Source organism: Erinaceus europaeus, chromosome 3, assembly GCF_950295315.1.
Source record: "Erinaceus europaeus chromosome 3, mEriEur2.1, whole genome shotgun sequence".
In the NCBI taxonomy this organism is placed as follows: domain Eukaryota; kingdom Metazoa; phylum Chordata; class Mammalia; order Eulipotyphla; family Erinaceidae; genus Erinaceus; species Erinaceus europaeus.
In genome coordinates, this window is record NC_080164.1 from 68,606,043 (window position 1) to 68,631,457 (window position 25,415).

Genomic DNA, 25,415 nt, shown 5'->3' on the forward strand with positions numbered 1-25,415 from the left:
ATGATACAATCTATATATTATAAAGAAAACTAAGGAGAAGAGGGGAATGGAGAATGTGGTTAATGGGCTGAACTTTTATTAGGGCTATAATAAAGTTAAAAAAAAAAAAAGACTGAACCTTTAGTTAAATGTAGACAGAACAAGCTTGCATCAAGGGTAAGTATTAGAACACGTGGGATGTTCATCACATACCCAGTTTCACCTCTGCGTTCTCCGTCAGCAATACGTTTTGTCCCTTGATGTCTCGATGAATCACATGATGGATGTGAAGATGTGCCAGTCCCTGAATAGAAAAGACAAGTCTACAATTTAAAGAATGAAAAGTGTACCTTCAGCTTTAAACTTTTTATAAACCATGTTGGAAACAAACAGTTCAATGTTATCGTATTTCCAGAAAAATATCACCAATAATCCCACGTGGACAGAAACAACCTGCTCCAGATCTCCTGGGTTAGGTTCTCCCGCATGGACAGCACTGCATCTCTAACTGCTCCTTTAAGAGACACTTTATTTTATCATCTACAGTTTCTTTGCTGTAATTTGTGCCGTTTATGTATAGAGTGCTTCTCCTCCCACGCTATAAGCCTGCCTTCCTGTGGGCAACCCTATGGATATATTTGAACTACACAAATCCCTGGGGGACAGCAAAGGGTGATAGAGAGGTTTAAAGTTTGATTCCTCAACTTCTCTCCCTCTTTTTTTTTTTCCAGCACACACTGACAACAAAGTGCTTTTGATCAATATCATCTCCACTCTCTCTATGTAACAATTCTAACATCAAAATAACTTTTTGTTCAAAAAAGGTATCTTTCTATTACAAAGGAATAAACCTTACTAAGCACATATTACTTTTTGATGACCGGTATTTGGAAAGAGGTTCACAAGCCTCTCTCTTCTGAGGTGGTAAAAGGGCAAAAACATATTTTATATCAAACATAATCTAATGCAAAAAATGTATTATTTCACAAATTATTTACTTATTTACATAAGAAGTCAAGTCTATACAGTGGCACAGTAGATAAAGTATTGGACTCTCAAGTATGAGGTCCCAAGCTCAAGCCTCAGTGATACATGTACCAAAGTGATGTCTGGTACTTTTCCTCCTATAGCTATTATTAATTAAATAGAAATCTTTTTTTTTTTTAAGTTAACTCTAAAGCATCCTCCTTTAAGATATGAGCAACACTCTGAAATGTTTCAACACAAAAGAACTAGATTTGAAGTAAATTTGAAATTTCCTATTTAATTGTATATGGTTCACTACTTTGCAGAGTATGAATTAAATTTAAAAAAAAAACACACTGTAGCACTAATTTTCTATCACAAGGGTTTCTAAACAATCATTTACTAGTCTGTTTTGTGAAACAAGATTGAGTTTATCTGATGTGTGTTTATCTTTCTACCACAAGGGGAGAACAGTATTATGCCAAAAGCAGCTTAGCTAAAGGACTCTTGGTGGTAAACATTTGCTATATCTCAAAGAGTTCTATTAACTGCTATACACAGATCTACTGGGGACTCAAATAACTTGTATTTTTTTTATGCGTTGCCTGAGATCAATGGTGGCAAAACAGCTAAACATACATACTAGGCACACAGTGCTTATCTGTGTATATAAGATCATGCAGTGGCCTGGGAGGTATACACAGCAGAGCTCCAGACTTGTTTCCATAAGCTAGCAAGTTAGACTCCTGGACACTGTATTTGCCAGAGTGCTGTGTTTTCTCCCTCTGTCTCACCCTCCCCCAGCTCCTCTCTCCCTCCCTCCTTCCCCATTAATAAATTTATCTTTTTTAAAAATGTAAACTATATATGCATATGAAATACTTATATGTTCAGGACATTTATACTAAAACCCAGATTACTGCTTGAAAAATATTTCACTAGAAATAAATACAGGAAAGATATGTTTGGAACAAGGAATAAAGACAATGACTAATATTTAATAATGAGAATGAGTTGTGTATTAAAATTACATTAAAAGATTCACATATTAAACTCGAATTTTATATTAGTACTACAATAATGCTTATGATAATTAAAAGTGTTAAAAGACTAGGATAATGGCTATGAAAAAAGACTTCATGCTTGAGGTTTTCAAGTCTTGGGTTCAATCCTCAGCACCACCATAAACCTAACTGAGCAGTGTTCTGGTTTTTCTCTCCTCCCTCATCTGTCTCTTAAATAAGTTAAGATAGTAATACTTCGTGCAGCCTGGCATGAGGTCTCAAGTTCAATCCCTGGCATCACAGGTTCCAAAGTGATGCTCTGCTTCTCTCCAACTCCTTATCCCGTCATGCATATAAGTAAATCTTTATAAGATAAGTAAACTGATAATAAACTATTTTCAATTCATAGGATTAATTGCTAAAACCTAAAGATGAAGAAGTAAGTTCTGTAAGTTGAGTGATTTTGCCAGGAGTGCAGGAGATAAGAACCAGAGGATACTTAAACCCAAATCTAGCGAGGATACTCAATTCCACTTACATCTTCTTCCATTATGTTGAGCCTTAACTATTAATACAGTAAGCACACCTCCCTATCCACTGAACTCCCTAACAAAAATGTAGGGCAGGATACTTATTTCCAGTTTTAGGCTACACTTACTATAAAGGTATGAAAGACAGAACCCTGCTATTTTAATATTTACAAAATTGAGTTAGATTATAAAAAACTATTCTCAGGGGGTGGGTGGGTGGGCACACGTATTACAATGCGTAAGGACCCGGGTTCGAGCCCCTAGTCCCCACCTGCAGGGGGAAAGCTTCATGAGTGAAGTAGGACTGCAGGTGCCTCTGTCTCTCTCCCTCTCTATCACCCCCTTCCCTCTTGATTTCAGGCTGTCTCTATCCAATAAATAAAGATAATTAAAATTTTTTTAAAAACTATTCTCACACCTCAATGTCGAGGAGTAGTATTCTTAAATGAATTGTCTGCTGTCAAGGATTCCATAAAAGCATCTAAATAGTAAGAAACTAAAACTTATCTCTCCAAATTCTGAGTGGCATTGTAAAACCAGAAGTTCTCTGTTAAATTTAAATATAAAAAGAAATGAGGAGGTATGAGTTGGTGGCTGGCTCAGTTGAGTTCACACTTTACCACATGTGAGAATCCAGGTTCAACCCCTGGCCCCCATCTATAGGTGGAAGTTTCATGAGCAGTGGAACAATGAGGCAAGACTACTCTCTCTCTCTCTCTCTCTCTCTCTCTCTCTCTCTCTCTCTCTCCTTCTCCCTCTCCCTCTCCCTCTCCCTCTCAAGAAGAGAGTAATAAGATGGCCACTGGTAGCAGAAGAGTGATACAGAAGCCCAGAGATAACCCAGGTGAGGAAAAGATAAAGGGTGGGGGCTAATTTTACTATAAAGGAAAGTGTATTCACAATTTTCTATTAGTGAGAAGAGTTGCTAAATTATGATTCCAGCTCAGCTCCACATGTTCTATTTGTAAACACAATGGTGGGTAAATTCGTTTACAGAGACAATTAATTGATGAAAGAAAGTGTCTGAATTAGGGGTAAAGTAGAGAAAAAAATCTGTAATAGCTGACTAAAGGAGGCCCACTGACTTCTCACACATACTTTTCAAATACAAAGTATTAACAGCCCTCTGGAGTGTGCTGTCAGGATGTCTCTAATTCATCATCATCATCATCATTTTGTTCCCTTTTGTTGCTCTTGTTGTAATTATTGTTGTTGTTATTGATGTCGTTGTTGTTGGATAGGACAGAGAGAAATGAAGAGGGGAGGGGGAGACAGAGAGGGGAGGAAAGAGAGACACCTGCAGACCTCCTTCACCGCCTGTGAAGCGACTCCCCTGCAGGGGGGGAGCCGGGGCTCGAACCGGGATCCTTACGCCGGTCCTTGCTTCATGCCACGTGCACTTAACCCGCTGTGCTACCACCCAACTCCCCTGGATGTCTTTACTTCTTAACGGAATCATTTAGAAGTTGTTAAAGAGGCCATTCAGGATCATACTTGTAGATCATCAGCCAGATTTCCAGTTGGCTTTAATTACATTAAACATCAGAACTTTTCCTCATAATCTTACAACTGATTCCAACACTTAATCTCAAAGTCCACTAGATGATCTTGAAAGTCTGCATTCATGTGACTTCACAGTTTTCAGCCGATCTTGGATGGACCTTGAAAAATTCATGGTAAGTGAAATAAGTCAGAAACAAAAGGATGAATATGGGATGATCTCACTCTCAGGCAGAAGTTGAAAAACAAGATCAGAAGAGAAAACACAAGTAGAACCTGAACTGGAATTGGCATAGTGCACCAAAGTAAAAGACTCTGGGGTGTGTGTGTGTGGGGCGGGGGGTGGGGGTAGAGAGACACAGGTCCAAAAAAGGATGACAGAGGACCTAGTGGGGGTTGTATTGTTATATGGAAAACTGGGAGTTGTTATGCATGTACAAACTATTGTATTTACTGTTGAATGTAAAACATTAATTCCCCAATAAAGAAATTTTTTAAAAAGTCAGCATTCAAAGCCATTAATGTTGATTTGTAAGTTAGTATTTAAGATTCCTGTATGAACAATAACAGAAATTGTTTCTTTTTCACCCTGAGAAGTACTTTAAAATAACTAAAATTGCTTGGTTTTAAGTATAATTTCTTGCCTCCTCACCCAGCCCATCCCTTTCCTTTTCCCAAGACAGGAGCCTTACATATATGCAACCTCATGGCCCCCAGGCCATGGCGGGGGTTGGGGGTGGTGGCAGCACCAACACCATAGTGCCAGAGTATCTCCTGGGCACCACAGCTTGAACCTGGACTGTGTGGCATGGCAAGGCATATGGTGTTTTCTCTCTACTCTAATCCTACTTTCTCTAGATGCTAGTTAAGACTCAAAACCACAGCACAGTTTATCAAGGCAAAAGCCTTTAGTCATCAGCAGAAGAATACTCTGTCTGGGTTACAACCAATGCTAAGAAACACCTCAGGCTAGGAAGATGAAAATGGAAACTAAACCACAAGTGGAGGCCCAGAGCTGCACCCTCTGCTTACCCGCAGGATTTCTCTGGAGATGTAAGCTATCCAGTCTTCTTTGAGTGTGTTCCCTTTGGTGTTCTTCACAAGGTCAGTAATGGAACCAGCCCCACAGAACTCCATAACAAGCTATAGAGCAAGCAAGACACACCATGACTATACACCCAGCAGTCAGTGAGGACAACAGATTTCAACGCATGTCGGCCCAAGAGAAGTTATGGAGCTACAGGTCTGCCTGCTGCCTTTCCTGAAGGCCTCATTTCACCATCTAAGTGGTGTACTGTGTGAGGTTTCACAGCACACACAGGGTAGGGGTTCTATAGTGCTCTGCCTCTCAAAGATGCACAGGACCATTTCATTCTTAACCAGTGCCCAGTTAGCACAGATCTAACATCTCTCTCTCATTGTTCAGAGTCAAGCCCGTTACATTTTACATACAATATGATCTTGAAGCTATTTATATGAACTTGATTTAGTACAAGTGTTTTCTCCATACAGTAAAGAAGAATCCATGTGGTTAAGTTCCACACTGATCATTGATAATTTCCATAAAGTTTTTATAGCACTGCTATTATTTTTAAGCTCCTTATTTTTTTATAATCATAATCATAAAGGTGGCATTTTATTCTTGAAACGCAAAGTTAAATATTTTCTGTGCAGTGTAAAATCAACATCAAAATAAACATTCAGTATAGCTTCAACAAGAAGGCCGTGGAAGACACCAGACACTAATCTTTCTCTTTCCTTTTCTCTCCCTTCAAAGAAGAAACCTCACACAATGATTATGAAACATCTGCTTACCCAAAGTTGGTCATCATGTCCTGGAGGGCTCTTCTTAATGAAAGCACCATAATATGTTGCAATATTTCTATGATGAGAGTATTTCTTCAGCATATTGATCTCCAGTTTGATTTCTTCCTCTTCATCCTTAAGGAAAAGAAGTGAAAAGTGACTGCCGGGTGACATGCATGACAATTTTCTCCACACACAAGCAAAGAACAGAACCCCCTGCCCTAAGAATTAGAGAAGTTAAAGGGACTCATCCTTTAAAATGTGATTACAAGCTATCTAAGAAAGGAAGACTAAGGGAGTCGGGCGGTAGCGCAGCGGGTTAAGCGCATGTGGCGCAAAGCACAAGGACCCGAAGGATCCCAGTTCAAGCCCCCGCTCCCCACCTGCAGGAGAGTTGCTTCACAGGCGGTGAAGCAGGTCTGCAGGTGTCTGTCTTTCTCTCCCCCTCTGTCTTCCCCTCCTCTCTCCATTTCTCTCTGTCCTATCCAACAACAATGACATCAACTACAATAACAATAAAAAGACAACAAAGGCAACAAAAGGGAAAATAAAAAAAAATTTTTTTTAAAAAGAAAGAAAGGAAGACTTAAAAGGGGAAGGTGAACAGAGGAAGTCGCGTGAAGCAGATGGCCACTGCTGTCTCAGTTCCTCCACTAAGTGAGCTCGGGCAGTTTAAATGTACCCCAGTTTTCTAGCCCTCGATGTGCTCATCTGTAATATGGGTGACGAAAAAGTAACTCCAAAGCTGCAGGTTGTCTAATAAACATGGGTGAATCTAACACACTTACAGCAGAGAAGGGTCACTTTTAACACCATGCACACACTGCATCACCCTCTAGCAAAGTCACTAACTGGTTTCCAGAAATTACTCAAAAGGTCTCAGACATCCAATGTCATTACATTTGTAAATACAACATTTTAAGATAAAAGCTTCAACATCGTGGCACAGTGGATAAAGCATCGGACTCTCAAGCATGAGGTCCTGAGTTCAATCCCCCGCAGCACATGTATCAGAGTCATGTCCGGTTCTCGTTCTCTCTCTCTCTCTGTCTCTCTCTCTCTCTCCGTCTGTCTCTCTCTCTCATTAATAAATAAAATCTTTAAAGAAAAAAAAGCTACATTATAAAAAGCTATTGAGACTAACTATTAAACTGTAACTTTCAGTTGTACATTACTGCTTTAGAAACCAGACGAAAGGGGCCCAGGTGGCGGCACACCAGGTGCCACCAGGTTAAGCACTATGAAGCTTAAGGCCTGTCACAAGGGTCCCGGTTCAAGTCCCCAACTTCCCACTTGCAGGGGGTCACTTCACAAGTTATGAAGCAGGTTTGTAGGTGTCTTTCTTTCTCCTTATCTTCCCTCCCCTCTCAATGTCTCTGTCCTATCCAAATAATAATAATAATGATAAAATTGAAAAAATGGCTACAGCAGTGGATTCATAGTGCAGGCACCAAGCCTCAGCAATAACCCTAGAAGCAAGAGGGAGGAAGACAAAAACAAAATCTTCCCCCCCCCCCTTCCAGGGTTATTGCCTGCACCATGAATCCACTGCTCCTGGAGGTTATTTTCCTCCTTTTATTGCCCTTGTTTTTTTTTTCATCATTGTTGTGGTTATTATTATTGTTATTGATGTCATTATTGTTGGATAGGACAGAGAGAAATGGAGAGAGGAGGGGAAGACAGAGAGGGGGAAAGAAAGACAGATACCTGCAGACAGGAGCCGGGGGCTCCAACTGGGATCCTTATGCTGGTCCTTGCGCTTCGCGCCATGTGTGCTTAACCCACTGCACTACCGCCCGACCCCCAACAAAATCTTCTTAGAAAAGTGATTCTCAAGGGTCAAGTGCTGGTGCAACTGATAAGAATGCACATATTACAATGCTTACGGACCCAATGTTCAAGGTCTCAATTCCCACAGTCAGGGGGAAACTTCACAAGTGGTGAAGCAGTGATGCAGGTGTCTTTCTCTCTATCTTCCTATCTCCCCTTTCCTTCTCAATCTCTGTCTTTATCTTTATTTTTTTAATGTTTATTTTATTTATTTATTCCCTTTTGTTGCCCTTGTTGTTTTTTATTGTTGTAGTTATTGTTGTTGTCGTTGTTGGATAGGACAGAGAAATGGAGAGAGGAGGGGAAGACAGAGAAGAGGAGAGAAAGATAGACACCTGCAGACCTGCTTCACCGCCTGTGAAGCGACTCCCCTGCAGGTGGGGAGCCGGGGTTCGATCAATCTCTGTCTTTATCCAAAAAAAATAAACAAAATACTAAAAGGGAGAAAGAGGAGAGGAGGGGGCGGAAGCAGCAGCGTTGATTTTCAGGATGGTGACTCCCAGCTGGGTCCTGATATATAAGAATATGGCAGCACATTCTATAGACCCTGCAGCCATGTCATTGTGGCCTATGACTGCAAGTATGAAGCAAGTAGTTGTGTCATAACTCTTACTTGACATGTATATACAAAGAACACATCAAATGCACACCATTTCGATCTGTGACTTAAAACATGGTTGTGGTTAAAGTAGCAGTGGAAAATAAGATACTGAATAACTAAGATAACTATTTTTTCTTGCTTTACAATTCTCTAAGACTCTAGAATAGCTTCACCTATTTACATGACTTAGCACCAGCACAACACCACCAAATTTTAACTGCTATTACACCAAAGAGAGTTCTCCTATCCTACCAGGTCCTTTCCCCATTCTCACCAGTATCTACTAGTTTACAGAGTCTACCAGTCAATTTGGCTGTACCCACCTCCTCCCCAAGTTCACTTGTTTCTAGTCTACAGGAGTGAAATCATTTGTCTGTAAACTCTCTACATCTTTCACTTGGTATAACTGCCTCCAGTGCTATGTATTTGATCTCAAAAGGCACAATGTCATTTTTAATGACAGAGCAGTATTCCATGCAGCATGCACATCCCAGCTTCTTTATCCAGTCATTACTATCGTATTTCCAAATAAAACCAGTACTTAGCCCAGTCAATACTAACAAATAATACATTTTAATTTCATTTAGCAAAGAAACTTTCTGCTGCAATGTAAGGCACAAGGAATGGACTCCAAACAGAGCTAGAAAGTCCAATCCATCAACATGTTTATCGTATAATCTTTCACACATTCCCATGAGGTAATGTAACCACAGCTTTTTCCCCGAGTCTCAACTCACAATCAACTCCTGACAATTTCTGTGGGTTTCGAGCAACCCAGGACAACCCTTGTGAGATTTGTTAAGAAAGGTTTTAACAAAGTTAGTACATAACTACCACAATATACCTGGACATACTGCATCCTAAAAAGTCCAACACCACACTTTTCTTACTTGATGGCAACTAGCTGACTCAAAAATGAATTAAGTCTATTTTCTGTTTGTGCTTTCCATTCAAAATCATTAAACCTACATGGATCTTTCAGGAAAGATTCAAGTATTGAACTGAATTTTGAATCTGTGGCTATGAGCAGCCAATCACTTTATGTAATATGAGGATTTTATTGAACTACTCAGAATGTGCTTTATTGATTTAGCCCTAAGCCCCACCTCCCCATTTGAGCCTAAACTAGATAAATTATCCAGAGTCACTCATTAGTCCCTATGATTCACAGCAATCATAAGGATTTCGCTTAACAGAAAGCAAACGCTACCTACAATTCTCCCATGAGAAGCTTCCTAGACAATAATTAAGGGTCAACACATTGATTAGCCTTGACATATTTTTCCTTTTAGTGGCCTAACATATATCTTCTAGGCTTAAGTTGATCACCATGCTTTATTAAGAATCAAGAGCTTCTGTAGGAACCCGCTTCCAGAGGTTACTGGGTTAAAATTAAGTGCAAGTTTAAAATTCCTTGAGGCTGAAGTCTGGGATTATCTACTGGCATAAAGAACACAGCATATATATGGTGGTGCGTGGCAATCATTATGGCACAGTGTGGCTTCTAGACAGAGACCCACTTAGTTTATAATAATGAAACTACAATTCACTACAAGGCAAAAGATACCTCTTGAACATATTTGGACTTGAAGTGCACCTTAACAGAAGGAAATAAAAGAATGACTTAAGTACAACCGAGCTTGGCAATGTCTTTTCTAACAGGACCAAAACAATCAAGTGTCATTCAGGAATACAGTAATGAGATCACTGTCTCTATCAGATTATTTTAAGGTCTCATGTAGTAGGCAAATGGTGTAAGTATACTGAAACTTAAAAAAAAAAAAAAAAAACACTGAAGAAAACATTTTGCTTTCAAGTGACTGTTACAAAATAAAGTTTTTGAACATCCCTTGTCATGCTATGATTTCTAAATATGATTATTACAAACTTTTTAAAATTAGCATTACTAATTGTTATTTACTCTCTTGATTATGTAGGTGCACCTTGGAGAAAACCGCACCTGAAGTAATGCAGAATCTGCCAACAGCAATGAACCAAATACAACCAAAATGCTGATTATGAATGACTACAATATTCTGGGGCTTTTTCTTTAGATGATAGCTTGAGTGTAAAGTAATAATCAACTAACTTTTTAACTGAAGTCTCTACTTGATTATTGGTTAAAAATATGTTTGGTGGTCTAATTTGATTCAACAGTTAAAAACACACCCATGGGGGGGTAAATAGCATAATGTTTATGCAAATAGACCCCTCATGCCTGAGGCTCCAAAGTATCAGGATCAATCCTCCACACCACCATAAATCAGAGCTGAGCAGTACTCTGGTTTTAAAAAAAAAAAAACTAAAAACACACACCCCACCACCAACAACAACATAAACACCTACTTTGGTCTTATAATAACTAGCAGAAAACAGACCAGGGCAAGCTAGCAGTGAAATTTTCAAAAATTAAAGTAACTTGAAAGAAAGACCACCACCTACTCTACTCTAATGATAAGGCAGCTGCTGATACCCAACTAAGATTTAATACACCTGATGCCAACGAGTATTAGGCTCTAACCAGAGGCAAACCCTCATAGGAACAGTCTTTGTTTTAATGGGGTAACGCCAGGCAAGGCATTTTTGTACTACTTTCCTTGCTGCTAGAACTAGGGGGCTGGAGAACGTCTGAATAGTGGCACTCCTCTAAATCATCAATGAGTGTGTAAATGAATCCCACTATAAACCACACTCTCTGTGTTATCTGAGCTTATCTGAATGCATGTCATTAGTGCTGCTTTTAATGAGTCCTTAAAATGCTTAAACTGCCCTAAATTCTCTCTCCTTCCACTGATGGCAATAACTCTGAGGAGAGACAACAAACTGCAGAAATGATTCAAAAGGGAAGATTCAAAAGGACTGGAAAATGTCTTGAGCTAATCCTTTCCACACAGAATACCCTTTTTGCAGAATTGAGCCTGCTTGTTACTAAGTAAACAACAACAAAATGCAATTTGTTATTTACTCTACCTTTGACAGTTGGAAATCTGAAAAGGAGATCCGTATGTATCTCTGGACAAATTTCATCACCAAAATGTACAAATACATACTTGGAATGAAATTAGCCCTTGTTAAAAGCTAGTTTCCAAATGTGCTTGTCTAAACAATTACTAATCCCTTCTATGTGATTATGAACTCTTAGAAAAATGAAACTAGACTATCCTTTATATGGCAAATCCCAATTATGTCAGAGAACACTACTACTTTACTTTAAATCAGTTTTTACTCAGAGACACTTGCAAAGCTATAAAATTAAAATTCCCCACATACTAGTGGCCATCTAATTTTTGACAGGCAGGCCCAAACTATTAATGGAGAGTTTCTTCAACAAGTTCTGTTGGGGAAAATGGGCTGAAATGTGTTGAAGAGTGAAACTGAACCACTACATTTCAACACACACAAAAGTAAACTCCAGATGGATCAAGGACTTGATATTAGACCAGAAACTATCAAATACTTAAGAGGAAAATATTGGCAGAACTCTTTTCCATCTAAGTTTTATAGTCATCGTCAGTTAACACAAGTCCAATTGTAAGGAAGAGAAAAACAAACCAAGACGACTGTATTAAGTTGAAGCTTCTGCATAGAAAAGAAACTATCACCCAAACAAAGAGGCTCCTTATAGAATGAGATAATCTTTGCATGTCATATACCAGACAAAAGGCTCATAACCAAAATATATAAAAAGCTCAGAAACACACACACATACACACGACCCCACCCATAAATAGGGAGAGGACATAAGCTGAATATTCACCAAAGAAAAGATCCAAAATGCTCCAAGTCACTGATTATCAGAGAAATACACAACAAAGAGATACCATTTCACTCCTGTGAGAATATCACACATCAGAAAGAATAGTAACAATAATAGCTGAAGAGGTTGTGGGAACAAACCTGCACTGCTGGTGGGAATGTAAATTAGTCCAACCCCTGTGGAGAGCAGTCTGGAAAACTCTCAGAAGGCTATATATTGACAGATACTATGACCTTGCAATTTCTCCTGAGGACATATCCTAAGGAACCAAACAAACCCATCCAAAAAGATACGTGTATACCTATGTTCATAACAGCACTATTTGTAAAGGCCAAAACCTGGAAGTAACGCAGGTGTCCAACAACAGATGAGTGGCTGAGTAAGTTGTAGTGTATATATATACACAATGGAATGCTACTCAGCTAGAATGACTTCATTCACAGACAGAAGTTTAGAAATAACAACAGAGTGGTCCGGGAGGTAGCACAGTGATAAAACTTAGGACTCGCAAGCATGAGGTCCCAAGTTCGATCCCCAGCAGCACATGTACCAGACTGATGTCTGGTTCTTTCTCTCTCCTCCTTTGTCATAAATAAATAAAATCTTTAAAAAGGTGCCAGGAGCCATTTCTCTGCTTGATAGAAGCTAATCCTTGAAACAATAGAAGCCCCTGAGATACGTTTCTAATTCCCATAGGAAGGATGTTTGCCAGAAACTAAGTGACATACCATATAGTTATAGTGACATACCATATAGTTATAGTTTAACAGAAATAGTTGCAAGGGACCCTCCACCACGATCTCTGCCTCCCCCTTCTCCCTATTTTCCCCCTTCCCCAAAGCCTTAAAATGCCTGTGAACACAATAAAATTTTGCAGCTTGATCAGAAACTTGACTTGCTGTCGTTCTTTCGTATCTCTTGTCCCTGTCATTCCAGGTCTTTTAGGTTCCTAGCCCCTGTTGACCGCCCCGCTGGTCGGGGCATTCTGGCGCCCGGACGTGGGGCGAAGAAGCCTTCTGGACCTAGGAACTCCACTGATCGAGGGGGTAGGCCTACCCGAATTCACTGAGTCATCGCGGCTGAGGGGGTAACGCAAAGACTCGCAGAGATCGCCACGGAACTACCCGACCGTGAGTCGCATCTGGAGGAGTGTCACAGCGGCTGAGGTAAGCAAAACCATGGGACATGAATTTAGCAAACAAGATTTATTCATTAAAGGACTCAAGGAGTCACTCAAGACACGAGGAACTAGGGTTAAAAAGAAAGAATTAAAGAACTTTTTGACTATATTGGAAATATTTGTCCCTGGTTCCCCCAGGAAGGCACTATAGATGAGAAACATTGGAGGAGAATTGGTGATTATCTTAATGATCACTATCAGTCTTTTGGTCCTGAACGTGTACCTGTTTCTGCCTTTTGTTACTGGAATTTAATTAATGATATCTTAAAAATTTATAATAATCACCCTGATATTAAAAACCTTATTACAGAGGGTGAAAAGGTCCTCCGGCAACTTTCACGTCCGCCGTCCAGGACAAAGACCCCATCCCCATGCCCTTCTGTGATTATTGATCTTGATCCCCCAGTACCCAGTCAAAATAAAAGCCTCCCAGCACCCAATGAAAGTAAAGGCCCTGTCCCCCTCCCTACAGGTTCCACCTCACTCACTAAAGTTCCCTCCATTGACCCTCCTATTGCTAATTCACATGAGGATAAAACCCAGCATTCTTTCCCCCACCTCTATCCAGTTTTACAAAACCCCCCCCTCTCCTGAGGCACTTCCCGCGGAGGATGAGGCTTTGCGGAGGATGAGGCTTTGCAGAGGATGAGGCTTTGCTAGAAAAAGAGGCTGCCAAATACCACAATCCTGATTGGTGTCCTCCTCCCTTTAATCCCCCTCCCTACATTCATGCCCCCGCTCTCCAGCCTGACCCTCTCCTTGACAATCCCTCCATCAGGCGGGCACGCTCAGGAGCCCTTACAGAAATTTCCACCCTCCGCAAGGTCCTTGCTGACTGGAAAGAGCAGCTTCAATTAATGAAAGAAATAGCTGCAGTTACAGAAAAACTTACATTTTTAGCCTCACCAAAAAACCTAAACCCAATCCCTAAAACTAAAACTAAAACTAAACCATCCAAATCAAAACCAGTTTTGGCTTTCCCTGTTACTTAGAGCCAGGCTCAAACTGGCTAACCCTAACCCCTACGCTCTTCCTTGTCCAGACTGCCTCCCTACACCACCGCCCCGCTGGTCGGGGCAAAAAGGGAGAAGGAGGGAGGGAGGGAGAGGGGGAGAAAGAGAGAGAGAGAGAAAGAGAGAGAGAAAAAAAGGGAGAGAGAGAGAAATCACAAAGTAGATAGAACTCAGAATGGATTTGGTGTACTGCTTCAAAGTAAAGGACTGTGGGAAAGATTTTCAGGTCCTGGCACAAGATGGAGAAGGATCTAGGCTGGGGGTGAGTGTTTTGCAGAAAACTGAGAAACTGTATACATATACCAACAACTGTATTTACTGTAAACCATTAATCCCCCCAATTAAAAAATTAAAAAAAAAAACAAGTTGGTGGTAAAGTCAAACAAAAGAAGACAGAACTATGCTTGCTGAAAAGATTCTTGAACAAAACTAAGGCCACAAGGCCTGGCATGGGAAGAAATGAAATGTTCTTTAAAAATTAATCACAGGGGGGTCGGGCGGTGGCGCAGTGGGTTAAGCGCACGTGGCGCAAAGCGCAGGGACCGGCGTAAGGATCCCAGTTTGAGCCCCCGGCTCCCCACCTGCAGGGGAGTCGCTTCACGGGCGGTGAAGCAGGTCTGCAGGTATCTATCTTTCTCTCCCCCCCTCTCTCTCTGTCTTCCCCTCCTCTCTCCATTTCTCTCTGTCCTATCCAACAACAAAGCAACGTCAACAATGGCAATAATAACCGCAACGAGGCTGCAACAACTAGGGCAACAAAAAGGGGGAAAAAATGGCCTCCAGGAGCGGTGGATTCATGGTGCAGGCACCGAGCCCAGCAATAACCCTGGAGGGGAAAAAAAAAAATTAATCACACTGGGAGTTGGGCGGTAGTGCAGCAGGTTAAGCGCACATGGCGCAAAGCTCAAGGATCGGGGTAAGGATCCTGGTTCAAGCCCCCGGCTCCTCACCTGCAGGGGAGTCGCTTCACAGGCGGTGAAGCAGGTCTGCAGGTGTGTTTCTTTCTCTTCTCCTCTCTGTCTTCCCCTCCTCTCTCCATTTCTCTCTGTCCTATGTCCTCTCTGTCTCCATGTCCTCTCTGTCCTCTCTATCCAACAATGATGATATCAATAACAATAATAACTACAACAACAATAAAAAACAAGGGCAACAAAAGGAAAAATAAATATAAAAAATTAATCACACCAGAGAAATGCAAATAAAGAAAACAATGAGATACCACTCCACTCCTGTGAGAATGTCATACATTAGAAAAGATAGCAGCTATAAATGATGGACAGGTTGTGGGGGACAAAGGAACCCTCCTGCAGTGCTGGTGGGAATGTAAATTGGTCCAACCTCTGTGGAGAACAGTCTGGAGAACTCTCAGAAGGCTAAAAATGGAGCTACCCTATGACCCTGCAAGTCCTCTGTTGGGGATATATCCTAAGGAAATCAACACATCCATCCAAAAAGATTTGTGTATACTTGTGTTCATAGCAGCACAACTTGTCATAGCTAAAACATGGAAGCAACCCAGGTGTCCAACAACAGATGAGTGGCTGAGCAAGTTGTGGTATATACACACAATGGAATACTACTCAGCTATTAAAAACGGTAAACATAAGGATAAATATGGGATGATCTGACTCACAGAAGTTGAAAAACAAGATCAAAAACGAAAACACTAAGCAGAACTTGGACTGGAGTTGGTGGATTACACCGTAAAAGACTCTGGGGTGGGGGGTAGGGGTTCAGGTCCTACCTAGAACAGGATGACAAAGGTGGTGGTGGGGGCTGTACTGTTATGTGGAAACCTGAGAAATATTGTGCATGTACAAACTATTATATTTACTGTCGACTGTACAACATTAATCCCACAAAAAAGAAATTTTTAAAAATTAATCATACCCTGCATATGTGAAATTTATATAATGCCATTATATGAACTTATGCTGATTTTTTAGTCCAGCCCCTCTCAAATCTAATCACAGACCAGAAACTCAACAGACTGTCTTCTCTTGTAAAATTAAACAAATCTAGGTGGTGGTATAGCATAATGGTTATGCAAAGAGACTTTCATGCCTGAGGCTCTCAAGTCCAGGTTAAGTCCCCCACACCACCATAAGCCAGAGCTGAGCAGTGCTCTGGTAAAAAAAAAAAAAAAAAAAAAAAAATTAGAATTAAAAATAAACAAATCTTAGGGTCAGAGAGATAGCTCACAGGGTAGGACACATGCCTATGGCCTAGGATTCAGTCCCATCACTCCATGGGAGGTGTTGGTATCAAAGGAAGTTCTGGTGGGTGGGTGGGTGTGTGCGTGTGGTGCGTGTAAGTATAAATCCATGCCTGTTTCTCTGACTAAAAAAGCACCCCAGAGCAGTGAAAAAGCACATGTAAGGCCCTGACTCCACGAGCAAACAAATCATTTTTAAAAATAGAATAATTATATAATCATAACTAAAAGTGAATTCTGAAAATTATGACACAGGAAGGGGAGGGGGCAGAGCTTCATCACTCTAAACTATTTTATTCCCAGATTAGGAGGTTGGGGGGGGGGGGGGAAAGAAGAGGGATAGAGATAGACACCACCTTCCTCCAGTGCCATAAGATTCCCATGTGGGGGGGTGGAGAGTAGACAGCATAATGGTTATGCAAACAGACTCTCATGCCTGAGGCTCCAAAGTCCCAGGTTCAGTCCCCCATACCACCATAAATCAGAGCTGAACAGTGCTCTGGTTAAAAAAAATAAAATTAAATAAAATTTAAAAAATCAGGGCCAGGTGGTGGCGCACCTGGTTGAGCGCACATGTTACAGTGCACAAGGACCCAAGTTCGAGCCCCTGGCCCCCACCTACAGGGAGGTCACTTCACGGGTGGTGAAGCAAGTCTGCAGGTGTCTCTCTCCCTCTCTATCACCCCTTCCCTCTCAATTTCTGACTGTCTCTATTCAGCAAATAAAGATTAAAAAAAAAAAAAAAAAAGATTCCCATGTTGTTTACCAATGACTCCACCTGGACTGCACTACTGGCAAAGCAGGAGTCTTCCTTGTTGAACTGTCTTGCCTGCTCCACTCATGCCATTTTGATTAAGGGGCAGGCAGTAGCACAGCAGGTTAAGCGCACGTGGCGCAAAGTGCACAGACCAGCATTAGTTCCCTGTTCAAGCCCCGAGCTCCCCAACTGCAGGGAGGTAATTTCACGGGTGGTGAAGCAAGTCTGCAGGTGTCTATCTTTCTCTCCCCCTCCTCTCTCCATTTCTCTCTGTCCTATCCAACAACAATGAAACCAATAACAACAATAATAGTAATGTCAACAAAGATAAATAACAAGGGCGATGAAAGGAAAAAAATAGCCTCTACAAGCAGTGGATTCCAAGCCCCAGCAATAATCCTAGAGGCAAAAAAAAAAAAAAAATTTACCAAAATAAAAGACTGGGGAGCTGGGCAGTAGCACAGCATGTTAAGCACACATGGTGCAAAGCAAAAGGACCAGCATAAGGATCCCGGTTCGAGCCCCCGGCTCCCCACCTGCAGGGGTTCACTTCACAGGTGGTGAAGCAGGTCTTTCTCTCCCCCTCTCTGTCTTCCCCTCCTTTGTCCATTTCTCTCTGTCCTATCCAACGACATTGGATAGGACATTGTTGTCCTATAACAACAATGATAACAAGAGCAACAAAAGGAAAAGAGAATAATAAATAAACAAAAGATTCTGGGGTGGGTGAGAGTTCAGGTCCTGGAATAGGATGGCAGAGGACCTAGTGGGGGTTATATTGTCATGTGGAAAACTGAGAAATGTTATGCATGTACAAACTACTGTATTTATTGTCATCTGTAATACATTAATCCCCCAATAAAAATAATAAAAACAGTAGGGCTGGAAAGACAGCATAATGGTAATGCAAAAAAAGACTTTCATGCCCAAGGTTCTGAGGTCCCAGGTTTAATCCCCAGCACCACTATAAGTCAAAGTTGAGTAATATTCTGGTCTCAGTCTACTTATATCTCTTTCATTAAAATAAATAAAATATTTTTTAAAAACCAGAAACACTGGTATGCACACACTTCTGACAAAGAGACATGGTCTATCTAATTTGGCTACTGAGTCAAAAAGCTTTCTTCTGGAATCCCAAAGCCAACGGGTATGGCCCCGAAGCACTAAAGTGTGTGTAACCTGCTAGGGCTGCATAATAGCTCACTTGGACGGTGTGCTGCTTTGCCACATGCACTGCCCAAGTTCAAGCCCAGCCCCACCACACTGAAGGAAATTTTAATTCTTTAGCACCTCTACTACTATTATTATTACTTACCAGAGCACTGCTCAGCTCTGGTTTATGGTGGTACTGGGGATTGAATTTGGAACTTTGGAGCCTCAGGCATGAGTCTCTTAGCATAACATTATGCTACCTACCCCCACCCTCTCCATATTATTTTAATGACTTTCCTATAATTGCCTTTCTTTGTTCAACCAAGTATAAAAGCATCTGGGTTCTGCCACCTCTTTTTTTTTCTCCCATTTTTCTTCTGAAGGCTTCCAAGTATATATGGGATCCATATGTGAATAAATTTGTTTGCTTTTCTCTTGCTAATGCCTTTTGTTATGGTGTTTTACTCAAGTGCCTAGAACCATAGAAGGAATGTTTCCCCTACTACATAATTAAACTTGCAATGATATTATAAAATTAAAAAGAGATCAGCAATGCAAAATGTTCAGAAGATGACAACATTATGTGTTTCTGACATTAGCATTGTGTCACTCACAACAGCTAGAACATTTAAATAGCTATACATGTTTTAGTGGGTACACAAAAAGAGGGGAAAAGGATGAAAAAATATAATTGAAGCTTGTTTCTGGGTTATAGACTTTTTCTTCTGTGGCTTTCCTGATTTTCTACAGTTGACATGTACTATTTTCCTCATCAGAGAAACATCAGGAGTCTAGGGCTGAGGAGTTACTAAGTACAATAAGCAAAATTAGTTTCTAGCAGACTGACAGGACTCATCCTTCCTCTCAACTGAAGCTCCGCACCTCCCCTTGCTGCTCTGGAGTCACAGCCCATCTTCCAGTTAGGCTACTTTTACACTAGTTGACATGAACTTGAAGAATGAGAACCTTACAAGTTAATTTGTGGGCCAGAGTCAACACAGAGTTCTCACCTTGTCCTCATGGTAGTATCCGGACCCATAATTACATCAAGATAAAGAATTCCCGGGGGCTGGGCAGTAGCGCAGCGGGTTAAGCACACATGGTGCGAAGCACAAGGATCAGCGTAAGGATCCCAGTTCAAGGCCCCGGCTCCGTCGCTTCGTGAAGCAGGTCTGCAGTTGTCTATCTTTCCTCCTCTCTCAATTTCTCTCTGTCCTATCCAACAACAGGTATACAATAATAACAAGAGAAGCCTGGAGGCAAAAAAAGAAAATTCCCAGGCTACCTATGCAAAGATCCTGGTTCGAATCCCCAGGTCCCCTCATGCGGGGGGGGGGGGGGGGGTCACTTTGCATGTGGTGAAGCAGGCCTGCAGGTATCGATCTTTCTCTTCCCCTCTCTATTTCTTTGTCCTATCCAATAAAACAGAGAAGAAAGGGAGGGGGGAGGCCACCAGGAGCAGACACCACCGAGCCCCAGAGATAACCATGGAGGTAAAAAGGAAAAAGAAAAGAATCTTCAAGCTTAAATCATTCCTAGAGCAACGGAAGAGGTTCTCCTTATGTAGTCCTCATCATTCTGACCTATTGGAGAACTTTTTAAAGAGTCAGTCCATTCACAACCTCTTCCCTAAGTCAGTGCCTTCAAGATTTCCAGAAGTATAACAGAAAAAAGATATGATATACACTTTAGTGGCTTTGCTTAAATACAGGCCCAAGAAAGCAATAGTAACCAGGCACTTAGCTCTAAACAGAGGGCAAGCAGGATAATCAATCTATGTTTCTTTATTTCCCACTGGATCCACTCACATGCACAAGAGCTCCCACATACTTGGCATGACAAGTTAGGAGAATAGTTGTTTTGTTTTTCTTTTTTAACTTAATTAGAAATCATGATGGGAACTTCTGCTCCTGGCCAAATTGGAAAATCAAGAAACGAATGTCCCTTCACACTTTACCAAGTGTAATGACACAAAAGCTATGAAAAGTTTAAGACACTACATGAGGCAAAGGACAGTGACCTATTACAACATACCTGTTGAACCATTTCTCACTAATATGGTACAGAAGAAAACTAGACGATGGCACTAATAATAATGCCCTCAATTTAAAATCTCACCTCCCTACTTCTGGACTGCCCCTAGGAGAATATCTAAAATGTTTCCCTTCCAATTTTTTTTTATTATCTTTGTTTATTGGATAAAAGAGCAAGAAATAGGGAATCAGGCGGTAGAGCAGCAGGTTAAGTGCACTTGGCGCAAAGCGCAAGAACCAGCATAAGGATCCTGGTTCAAGCCCCCGGCTCCCCGCCTGCAGGGGAGTCCCTTCACAGGCGGTGAAGCAGGTCTGCAGGTGTCTTTCTCTCACCCTCTTTGTCTTCCCCATTTCTCTCTGTCCTATCTAACAACAACAACATCAATAATACCAACAATAACTACAACAACAATAAAAAAACAAGGGTAACAAAAGGGAAAATAAATTTTTAAAAAAGCAAGAAATCGAGGGGGCAGGAGGATATAGAGAGAAGACGAGAGAGTGAGACACCTGCAGCACTGCTTCACCACTCATAAAGCTCCCCCTACAAGTGGAGATCGGGGGCTCAAACCCAGGTCCTTGTCCATTGTACCTCATGCGCCACTAACTCCCCCCATTTTCTCTATGTACTGAAAACATAGTAAACCGCATGAAGAGAGAAATTATGAGGAATTTAAAAGCAGAGTGCCAAATCCCCCAGAGAAAAAGTCTACATTTAAGCAGCAGATGGGAAATCTAATTCTAAAGGGTCACCATCTGCAAGTAGACTGATCTTGTATCACTTAACACAACCCAAAATAGAAGATCTGTTCTGAACCAAGCCAATATATTCAGTTACAGCCCACTGTGTAAACTAACTAGTCCTTATCAGGAAAGACGTGTTGGGTGTTTTATACCCTACACAGAAATTCATAAAAAAATGTCTTCTTGCCTCCCCACTGGCGCAACCCCTCCCCTGCCTCTCTAAAAGCTTCTGTCTGTCTCTGTATCAAGTCATGCCAACTTCAAATCTCAAGCACCAGAAGAACCTAGAAAGACAATGAAAAGATTCAGTAGCATAAATGTCATGTGCTCTGAGGATGGACAAATACCTTGTACACAGCAGTCATTGCCCTACAATGATTAGTTTTATATAATTTGCTGCCTACCTTTCCACTCTATAGAGTATATTATCTTTCAAAACCTCCTTGTTTAAAAAAGAGAGAGAAGGGAGTCGGGCTGTAGCGCAGCGGGGTAAGCGCAGGTGGCGCAAAGCAGAAGGACCGGCATAAAGATCCCGGTTCGAACCCCGGCTCCCCACCTGCAGGGGAGTAGCTTCACAGGCGGTGAAGCAGGTCTGCAGGTGTCTATCTTTCTCTCCTCCTCTCTGTCTTCCCCTCCTCTCTCCATTTCTCTCTGTCCTATCCAACAACGACGACAACAACAACAATAATAACTACAACAATAAAACAACAAGGGCAACAAAAGGGAATAAATAAAATAAATAAATATTTAAAAAAAAAAAGAGAGAGAGAGAAAGTAAAAGAAAAAAGGAGTATACTGGTGAGCCTCAGTTTCCCTATGTGTAAGATGAGAAAACAGTCATCCATTCTTGGTTAGTAAATTACAACCCAGGACTGGGCGAATAATAATCGGGTCATGCAAAAATCCTCGTGGCAGCTATCATACAGTAGGCATTCAAGTATGATATTGGGGAAATGAGCTGTAATTATATTTTGCTTTGTAAACCAATCATTGGGAGTAGTTCTAACTACAAACGTCCTGAAACAGACTGTCAAACAGCCCTAGTGAACCCAGATGACATAAATCTCTTGGCCATCATTTACCTTCTGGCAACAGAAGGTAGACAGATAATCAATAAAACACACACTGCCATGCTTATCGATCCACTGCTGTGATGCGTTAAGAAGGCCAGGCAAAGATGTCAGCCATCAGTTAAACCAACAACCAGCCACTAAGATGGTCAACACCACTGTAAACTATTTTCTTCCCAACTTCTAAAAGAATGGCATGTGTGTACATGCATGCGTGCGTGCGTGCGTGTATCTTGGTATATCTGTGCGTATAAGAACACTGTGATAAACAGGTACTCCTTTTGCAAAGGGAAAGATGCCAAAAGTTCACAGATACAAAATAACAACAACAACGACTTGTAAAATATCTTTAATACGTACTTCAATGAGAACTAAAACGGTTCATTACTAAAGAGTAGTATTGTAAAGTCTTAAGGAATGTTAAAATCACAATGGGCACTTACTCTGCACTATAGCTTCATCAGTATTCTTTTCAGTCAGTGACAAGCTCTGAACATTATATTATATTACTTTTTCAATACTATTTGTAATTTGCCAGAAAATAATTGTTCTGTAAATATGATTTACAAGATCACATAAAAAATAAAGGATCTGGGTCCATACTCCCAGAGGGATAAAGAATTAGGAACGCTTCCCATGGAAAAGATGGGATACGGAAATCTGGTGGTGGGAACTATGTGGAATTGTACCCCTCTTTTCCTACAGTCCTGTTTTATTAAATCAATAAAAGAAGGAGGAGAAGGAAAAAAACATATATATATATATATATATATATATATATATATATATATATATATAAAATCATCATTTAAATGCTGAATCTTGTTGCATACAGGAATAAGCATTTCTTTCCAAAAATAAAGGTCTTTAATTTTAGGATGAAAGGCAACACTGCATGATTAAAGTAACCCAATTTAAACAGGCAAACAAAAATAAGGTTTCCATAAAATCTGAAGACAAAGATACAAGCCACACTTGTGGGTTTTTCTGTTTGTTTGTTTTTGTCTGTTTTTTGCCTCCAGGGTTATTGCTGGTGTTCAGTGCCTGCACTAAGAATCCACTGCTCCTAGAAGCCATTGTTCCCATTTTTTGTTGCCCTTGTTGTTGTTATTGCTTTTATTGTTGTTGCTGCTGGACAGGACAGACAGAAATGGAGAGAGGAGGGGAAGATAGAGGGGAGGAGAGAAAGACAGACATCTGCAGACCTGCTACACTGCTTGTGAATTGACACCCCCCCTTGCAGGTGGGGAGCCGGGGGGGGGGGGGGGGTGTCAAACCATGATCCTTATGTCAGTCCTTGTGACATCACCACACTTCTTTTACCTCACTTAGTCGGCAGCCACCCCAGCCAGCAGTGAGACAGCAATGAAACAATTATTTCAGGTAAAGGAAACATGTTTATTCACTTTTTATTACCTTATGAGACTAGCAAACTCTATTTAGTCACTTTACACAGAGCACAGGCAGTCTATTACAACACAGTTCATCAAACTCATTAGGGTCCTAAAATAGCTCATTAGCTTGACATCCCTCTCATTAATACATGTCCCCCCTTTCTATCTATATGTACAGTTTGCTTCATTACAGCTATTTCCTTTTTAAAAAAGTGAGTATGGGCTTTTGCTTTTAAACAGGAAGACAGAACAAAGGATGAGTTAATGGAGACATGGCACCCACTTAAGAGTCTCCACATACGGGCTTTGAAGGCTGAAAGACATGTTTGGGTTCCAAAACTTTAGTGCTGGAGCCAGGTGATAGCACAGATAGTTGAGCTGTTAATGTCACGTTAGTGTGCGTGTTCCCAGCAAGTACAATGCAGGCTCAAATCTCTGGGAGGGAAATCTGAGAGGAGGACAGACCTAAGATACTACAGATGCTGTCTGGCCAAAGGTCAAACAAGACTGCCACTCCCTAAAGAGCAACGTGGTCCTCCCTCACTCAGAATCATTACTCCCCAGATCCAAAATGACTATGAAGCAAAGCATATGGTAAGCCTTAGTGTGGTGCCTCCAGGATCAAGTTGACCATGTCAGAACAATTGCTTTAAAAATGAAACAAGAGGGGAGTCGGGTGGTAGTGCAGCAGGTTAAGTGCAGGTGGCACAAAGCGCAAGGACCAGAGTAAGGATCCCGGTTCGAGTCCCCGGCTCCCCACCTGAGGGGAGTCGCTTCACAGGCAGTGAAGCAGGTCTGCAGGTGTCTATCTTTCTCTCCCCCTCTCTGTCTTCCCCTCCTCTCTCCATTTCTCTGTCCTATCCAATGACAACAACAATAATAATAGCCACAACAATGATAAAACAACAAGGGCAACAAAAGGGGGGAAGTGGTCTCCCAGAGCAGTGGATTTGTGGTGCAGGCACCGAGCCCTGGCAATAACCCTGGAGACAAAAGAAAAAAGGGGAAAAAAAAAAAAAAAAAAGACCACAGACCATCCATCCCATGCCTATTTTCAATGAAATGGGGCAGTAGGGAAACTGTATTTCTGAGTACAAAGAGGAAGAAAGAAGAAGGGGGAAAAAAAAAAAAAGAGAGAGAAGAGAAAAGAAACAGGTGACTAAACCAAGTATGTCCCTCAAATAGTTTCTCTTCCTTAGAGCATACAAACTGATTCAGGCCCAGACAAAAATTACTAAAGTCATGGGCCTCTTAGAATATAGCTAAAATGGACTTCCTAGCTTTTTCCAACACCAAAACCCTTAGTTCCACCTGCTCTATTCTTACCCTTTAGGTTCTTGATTACTAAATAATTTGTCCTGCTTTATATCTTACTGCCTTTCAGCCAACATCTGCAGATGGTGCAGATGCTACCATAACACCATCCTGACTTCCCTGGGCACATGACCTCACCATTATGTCCTGGAATCTCACCGCCCCAGACTCTTAATCCACTAGGGAAAAATATGGATTGACCTGCCAACATTCATATTTAGTGGAGAAGCAATTACAGAAGCCAGACCTCCCACCTTCTGCAACCCATAAAGAATTTTGGTCCATAGACCCAGAGGGGATAAAGAATATGAAAGCTAGGGGTCGGGCGGTGGCGCAGTGGGTTAGGCGCATATGGCGCAAAGTGCAGGGACCGGCGTAAGGATCCCGGTTCAAGCCCACCTGCAAGGGAGTCGCTTCACAGGCGGTGGAGCAGGTCTACAGGTGTCTATCTTTCTCTCCCCCTCTCTGTCTTCCCCTCCTCTCTCCATTTCTCTGTCCTATCCAACAACGAATGACATCGACAATGGCAATAATAATAACCACAATGAGGTTACAACAACAAGGGCAACA

General features: G+C 41.3%; 1 protein-coding gene across 30 annotated transcripts in view; it reads right to left on the reverse strand.

Annotated features, from left to right (window-relative positions):
• Window positions 1-25,415, reverse strand: part of MAP4K4 (mitogen-activated protein kinase kinase kinase kinase 4) — a 196,765-nt gene that overhangs the window by 70,896 nt on the left and 100,454 nt on the right. For all 30 annotated transcript variants that reach the window (XM_060187421.1, XM_060187428.1, XM_060187427.1 and 27 more), the window contains exons 4-6: window positions 5,795-5,920; window positions 5,012-5,122; window positions 193-283 (exon numbers count right to left, since the gene is read on the reverse strand). In XM_060187421.1, coding sequence (XP_060043404.1) covers window positions 193-283; window positions 5,012-5,122; window positions 5,795-5,920 — 328 coding nt within the window. The remainder of the gene's footprint in view (window positions 1-192; window positions 284-5,011; window positions 5,123-5,794; window positions 5,921-25,415) is intronic.